Genomic DNA, 7,469 nt, shown 5'->3' on the forward strand with positions numbered 1-7,469 from the left:
TACATGTATACAAAAAAGTTTAGGGTACATGTAAAAATGTCATGTCTATTCTCTCTATTGTCATGTGCTGCTTTTTTTTTTTAAAAAAAATGGTTGCAGTAGTTCACAGTTAACAAGTCTACAACATCCCAACTTTAAAAAATGGTAATACTATCCCCCTAAAATATTAGCAAGGTAACTGCATTTGATGAAGGTGTATCTATCTAATAATTAAAGGAACAATAAATTCAAAAGTAAAATTTTATTGTACAAAATACATAAGATTTTTAATACATTTTTCTTAAGTTCATTCAGGCCCTTGGATATTCAAGCTGTTTCTTTAAAATGACATCCACCAATTCCATCCGAACATCTGCAAGAAATTTTTTTTATTAAAAGCTTATCTTTGAAATTAATATTACATTTCACATCTAAATACTGGAACATTGATATAGTGCTTTAGTTTATATGGACACAAAACATATCCTATTGACTCTTGATAAGGAGAAAAATGTTAACATTCAAAAATAGACTGCATTAAAAATGTATGTCTAAGTCAATAGTTATATAGTTTTTTACCTGAAAACTCTAGTTATGTCTGCAATTTTCCATTCCATGTTCCTGAAAGTTGTATCCATCCAATATTTGGGTGCAATCTTAAAAAAGTAAAAAGAAAGAAGTGTATGTAAAACCTGTATTTTTTAACAAAATACAAACATAACTTTTAAAACAAGGAAGGATCAGTATGGAGTACAATATTCATTGTCCATGTCACATCATATCCCTTCCATTCTGCAAAAAAAATTAAAAAATTACATTTTTATGAAAAAGAATAAACTGAAACAAACTCACCAAATATTTAACAATGCTGATCATTCCTGATGTTGAAAGGTCTGTACATTTCACTTTTTCCTGTGTTAGGATAAAAAACAAAAAATATGATTACTTAAATTTTCTCAAGAATAAAAAAAAAAAGGAAAGATATATTTATGTATATATAGATATATATATATATATATATATATATATACACACACACACACACACACACACACGAGGAGACAGACACACATACACACACGGAGACTCAGACATTTCAGGCATGCATCCTAGAGAGAAATAAATAAATACCAAATAACATTGTAACGTAATGCTTTTGGATGATGTTGTCCTCTTGCTTTCACTTCCTACGCATTTTGATCCACGATGCTTCTGGGTTACCTAGAATTGAATGTAAAACATAGAAATTAGGATACATTTACATTCGTATAAGAAACTTATAGACATTACTGTACATATGACATATTTTTGTTTTTATGTCACTAACCTATTATCAGTTATACGCTTCTTTTAACTAATCATTTTCTTACCCTTCTTCCTCAGATGAGACGGGGTTGATGATTTCCTCTTCTGGATGTTCCTGTAACAATCTCCTCCTTGCTGACTCCGCTCTTCTTACTTCCACCACGGGGGTGTGTAGTGCAGATGACGTCCTCTGCTGTGGTGTTGGGGGAACAAATCCAGAAATGTTCCAATCGGCTAATGGGACTGAAACATTACCCTGTACTCGCCGGAGCATCAGCTCTTCACTGATATTCATTACATGCATTGACAGCATTTGCAGATGCATTGTCTGTTGTTGTTGTAGCATATGCATCTGTGCCATGGATTGATTCATCTGGTAATACACTGCTGTATTCTGCTCCATTGCAGCAGCCATTCGCGTTTGTAAGTTGTTATTTACTTGAATCGATGCTGACATTTCACTGTGCACTGTGATGAGTCGCTCCAGTAACGAATTGGTGGTATTACGGGAGCTTCGTACCTCTTCCACAACAGACGTTAAACGGTCTACCGAGTCACCAATTCTCTGAACTCTGTCTTCCATATTTCGGCGAGATGTTTCCTGCCTTCCTTCCATCTTTCTGGCAAAGTCTGTGATGGAATGAAACCGAGTGGCTTGTTCTGGCAGACCGTGCACCAGTTGTGTTGGAAGACTGGTGCCTGTGGAAGGTACCCTTGCTTGAGATGGACCTTCCCCTTCGGTGGTTGGAACTTGAAGGTTGGGGAAGGCTTGCTGTAGCATCTCAAATCTTGTTGCAGCATCTTCGTGGACCAAACTGTCAACTGGCGAAAATGTCAGTGATTGACTGTCATGTTCTAATTCCTCTGTAAAACCAAAAAAAAAATACTACATCAATTATTCAGATATTACATTATATGATTTCAATGTTTAAAATAATTTGAGTCATGCATGTATTCTGATTAAAAAAAAATAAAAAAAATTAGTCACCGGTTACTGAGCAGACAGGAGATGCTATTTCTTCCATGGCAGCTTGAGAAAAAAAGGTGGATACTGGTGTTACCACCTGTTCCCTTGGGATGATGGATTCTAAAACATAAAATAAACAAATAAAAATTAAAATTTGTCTATTAAATACCCCAAAAATATGTGAGACATTTCATTATCTAAAATGATACATGTGTACAATTACAATATGTATATTCCTATGGATCTGAAAAAAAAATACGATTATATTGCTAGATAGTTATGTACACACAATTTTCAACATCTTCATACCTTCACGACTATGAGCAAGGGTTACTGATGTTCCCCCTTCTTCACACATCTCTTCAACGGGTCGGCCTTCTATACATAAAAATAAATTAGATAAAATAAATTATTACATATATATCTATATATAGATAGATAGATAGATAGATAGATAGATAGATAGATAGATAGATAGAGAGATAGATAGATAGGTATATAGATGAAAAAAAATGAGACATTAAAAAAAAAAGTTGCTGAGACCAAACAAAAAATTAATTCTGTGTAAACATTACCTCGCTGTACATCAGCAACAGGTTCCGAGACGTGTACCTCAGTCACTCTTCTTCTCTTGTGAGCTGTAAGTTAATTTTAAAATACTATTAGATGCTATTATTAATTGTTGACAAGGATTTAAATAGTAATCAAGAGTGACAATGAGGAATAGTGAGTGAGAGAGTGTGATAGTGAAAGGAAAAGATAGAGAGAGATAAAGCAATATTAAAGAAAAAAAGAGGGAGAGTGACAGTTAAAAGAGAGAGTGATAGTGAAAGAGCGAGAAAGAGAGAGAGAGAGAGAGAGTGAAATAGAGAGAGACATTGATAGACCTAAGAGCGACAGTGATATAACAAGAGAGAGAGTTATAGTAAAAGAGAGAGTGATAGTGAAAGAGCGAGAAAGAGAGAGAGAGAAAGAGAGAGAGAGAGAGTAAAATAGAGAGAGACATTGATAGACCTAAGAGCGACAGTGATATAACAAGAGAGAGAGTTATAGTAAAAGAGAGAGAAGGAGATATATGCATATTGTTTTACAATGTAAATATAATTACCTTTTTTATTTGGTTCAACAGTTTGGGCAGGATGAGTAGACTTGGTTAAACGGCTTTCTTTTTCTGTAACAAATAATTATAATAAGCTTTGCAAAATGTACTATATTTAAAATATATTCTATCTACTTGATCACAATATATACCTTGATTGGAAGCCGTTGTCGCTACTTCCACTGCGACTTGTCTTGGCATAAGCAATGTCACACCTATAATAAAAAATAAAATTTATTTTTAGTTATATAGAAGCAATAACATTACATTTTTGTTTTTGGACAATTTTATGGAAATATTAGATGCACCAAAAATAACAACTTACATTTTACATTGGAAGAATATTTTTTTGATATATAGTAATTGCATGCAATAATTATAGTAACAAGTGTGACATCAATTCCCTGGTATTAATAGACAAATGATATACATTTCTATCTTACTATTACAAAATTATAAACATGTAAATATGTATGTGTATATGTAGATATGTATGTGTACATGTAGATATATATATATATACACACACTTGTAGGTTAATTGACTGCTATTGGAATGGTGCAGGGACTGATGTGAGTGATTTCTCGATACAGTGCTGTGGAATCTGTGGCACTAAAAAAAAAATGGTGATGATGATGTATGTACATACATACACAAATATGTTTGATTAAATTTTGATGTAAAACCTAACAAAATAATAAACAACTTTATTATGGAACTTTTTTTTTTTTTATTTAACATAGGTGATATTGTCCATAAAAACTGTTATGTGTGAATAATATTGCTTTAAGGTTAAAAGTTTAAGGGCTACATTTAATAAGCTGTTGATTAGAAAAATTGGGGATGTTGCCTATAGCAATCAATCTAATTCTAGCTTTCATATAAAGCTAGAATCTAATTGGTTGCTATAGGCAACAGCCACACTTTTGCTAACCCGCAGCTTAGTAAATCTAGCACTATAATGGGTGTAATGTGTAGTGTAAAGTATGTAATCTATGGAGCATGTATACATGCATGTTACATCTTTATATCATACCTTCTCCTTCGACACTCCTCTGGCCCTTGTGTCCTTGAGAAGAACCCAAATCTAAAATACATTAAAGAAAGATTTATTAGTACATCTTTATATAAGATTTTGGCAAGGCAAGTAAAAAAAAAAATTACAAAAAAAAAAAAAATTATTATACATTTGCCATTTACCTCCTGATTTGGATTTTCTCTTCCGGGGTACTGCTTCACTTTCATGTCTTCTCCTTTGTGCTGCATCTTGTTCTGCAAAATTGTAAAAATAATTTTAGAATTCTATACAAATTTAATTGACATCGTCACTTTTATAGACAATTATACATACCTCGTGGCTGGAAGGTGGATGGATCAAGGGTGTCCACTGTCCCTTCCACTCCTTCCACAAGATCATCACTGAGAATTTGCCGCATCTTCTTCTCCCAAGGCTTAAATTTTAGGCGCAGTGGCTTGCCACCACCGGTTCCCCTAGAATGACGGGCAACGGCTGCCATCTTTGCCTTCGTGGTGCGCTTGCAGTCCCGAAAGCGTTTCATGCAAACCGCAACTGATCGTACTCGAACACCTACTGCGGACACAGCAGAGGCAATCTGGGACCAAATCTTCTGCTTATGCTTGAAGGACGCCTTCAGCGATTGGGCACCCTTCAGTGTCTCGTAATGTTGCAGTACCCCAGCAACAAGGACTTCATTCTCCTCAAGTGTGAAGCGCCTGGATCGTGTTACAGATGGTCCTTCTTCATCATCAGATCCACTCTCTGTAAGATGTTGCTGCTGGGTGCTTGTGCTGGCTTGCACGCTGCTCACAAACTGCTGCCGCCTTCTTTCTTCTTGGCGCTCCTCAGGACGGTCTCTCCATTCCTCGCCACTGCTGACAATTTCTTCTTGGGTTCCCTGTGTAGAAGAAGAAGAAGAATCCCTACGCTCCCTAGACATGGCTACTCTAATAAATTTTCTTTGCAAAAATAAATAAAAACTATTGACTATTTAACAACACTTGCCTAAGGATACAGTACAATATCCTACTATAATACTAATAACAATTAATTAAACTACACAAGTACTTGACTAAAAAAAAAATTCAGTTGTATTAAAAATAAATTATAATATAATTTTTAAGGGACCAAACTAGGTTAAATACAATCTATAAACTACAGAAAACTAAATGATAACTAAGGGAAAAAGGACAATAATACAACTGTAGAAATACAGCAAAAAAAATGATGTAACACTAGATAAAAATATAGCAGTTGTATTTTAACTAAATTATATTATAATTTTTTAAGGGACAAAACTACGTGCAATACAATCTATGTAGACTGCAAAAAAGTAAATGCAAACTAATTCAATTTTTATCCTAAAACAAGTCAAAACTGCAATTGCTTAAATACAGGAAAATAATTTTTTTTTTTAAAAATGTGTGTGTATGTAAATGTATATATATATATATATATATATATATATATATATATATATATATAAGGAGATATATGTGTGTGTGTGTGTGTGTGTGTGTGTGTGGTGGGTGCAATTAAATAAGTGTGGTATGTCTGTAGTATATTCTTGTGTGTATTTGCCTGTATTGTAAAAAATAAAATGTTATTTTTTATAAAAAATATGTGTATAGTGCAGTGTAGAGTCAACTCACTAATCCAATTTCGAAGATTAGAGCAATGGAGAGCAGTCAGGAGTCACAAGCCTCAGGAGTCACAAGCCACAGCAGTCACCAACCAAGTCAGCCAACAGCTATCAGCAAATGACAGTTTGCTGTTGGCTGCATTATTTTTTCATACTGAGCTGCCAGCGTAAAACACTCCCCTTAGATTTCAAACTCGCTAGGACCAATAGTAGAGCGCGAGGCGGAGGATGCAAAAAAACATTTGCATTGAGCGAGTTTGTTTTTAAAACGAGCGCTCAAACGGCAATAAACGAGCGCGGAATTTTTTTTCTTTTTCGAGCGCGAAATTTTAACGCGTCTCGCTAACAATTGAATACCCCCCTTAGAGTTCCAGATGAAGTGGTAAAAAGGCCACATCCACTCTGGTAGCATCCTGCCACATCAGTAATAGTGGCAGTACTTGGACGGGTTACAAGAGCTTTGGGAATATGATAATTTTTATCAGGCTAATCTGACCTCCATGGAACCCCCTGACCCCTCATATTATGCTTGACTGCAGTGATTGTCTTAAAAATATTAAGATCATATAGTGAATGGATATCCTTTGGGAGCTGAACACCCAGGTAAAGTATGGCCGATCTAACCCAAAGTTTAGGAACATCACACGCCCAGAAAGGTTATGTGACACCCTTCTCGGCGTCTAAGCTAAGGAGCATGTTGGACGTGGAGTTAGAAGTGGAGACCAGAATCACCAAAATTGCCTACCTTATGCTCTTGACCGAGTGTCGGACAGTCACAAATTCCAACTGGTAGGTGGTTAGGAGATGGGGAAGGAGGCTTTGTACTCTGTCAGCCATAATTTTTTAAAACATTTTTAATTGCGGAGTCTAAATTTTGGGATATAATGTCACCTGTCAGGACTGCTCTCTGGTTAAGCGTCAATGATGGCAATTTCCATTCAGTCAGGAGTTTGGAAATCAGCTGGTGATTTGTTGGGGCATTCCTGTATAATTTTGAATAATAGGCCTGGAAGGCTGCATGTATCTTATCTAAATCAGTGAGGTTACCGGGGGTAGTTGAGGATTTAAGAGCATCTATAGGGCCCCTGCCTTTCTGGGGCTTGGTTATGTTAGAAAGTAGCTTGCCAGCCTTATTGCCACATCTAAAGTATTTGTTTGTGTGAATTCAATCTGCAATTTTGCTTGGGAAGTTAGGAAGCTTTCCAGTAATTGGTGTGCATCTCTATGGCACTATGCTGCTTCTAAATGGGTAGAGGCATAATAAGCATAAGTTTCTGCCGATATTCTATGGAGGACCTTTGTAAATTTCTCTCGTCTTTTTGTTATAATTAGAATCATATGCTATGATATGACTGCGCAAAACTGCCTTTGAGGCTTCCCAAAAGAGTATAGTGTTATCCCAGTGGTCAATGTTATCATCGAGATATTCAGCCCATTTATGTTTTAGGCAGTGCTTTTT

The 7,469-nt window shown here is 35.3% G+C and overlaps 1 protein-coding gene across 1 annotated transcript; it reads right to left on the bottom strand.

Moving 5' to 3' along the window:
• Positions 1-293: 293 nt before the first annotated feature.
• LOC142152181 (uncharacterized) lies at positions 294-5,476 on the bottom strand. Its single transcript, XM_075208540.1, has 12 exons — positions 4,702-5,476; positions 4,551-4,622; positions 4,387-4,437; positions 3,503-3,565; positions 3,360-3,422; positions 2,827-2,889; positions 2,561-2,629; positions 2,273-2,371; positions 1,350-2,148; positions 1,111-1,200; positions 559-891; positions 294-352 (listed from the first exon to the last, which is right to left on the bottom strand). Exons 1-10 carry the CDS (start codon positions 5,306-5,308, stop codon positions 1,197-1,199), a joined length of 1,890 nt encoding a protein of 629 aa, XP_075064641.1. The 5' UTR covers positions 5,309-5,476; the 3' UTR covers positions 294-352; positions 559-891; positions 1,111-1,196.
• Between the last annotated feature and the right edge of the window lie 1,993 nt (positions 5,477-7,469).

The sequence above is a fragment of the Mixophyes fleayi genome, chromosome 4, assembly GCF_038048845.1.
Source record: "Mixophyes fleayi isolate aMixFle1 chromosome 4, aMixFle1.hap1, whole genome shotgun sequence".
In the NCBI taxonomy this organism is placed as follows: Eukaryota; Metazoa; Chordata; class Amphibia; order Anura; family Limnodynastidae; genus Mixophyes; species Mixophyes fleayi.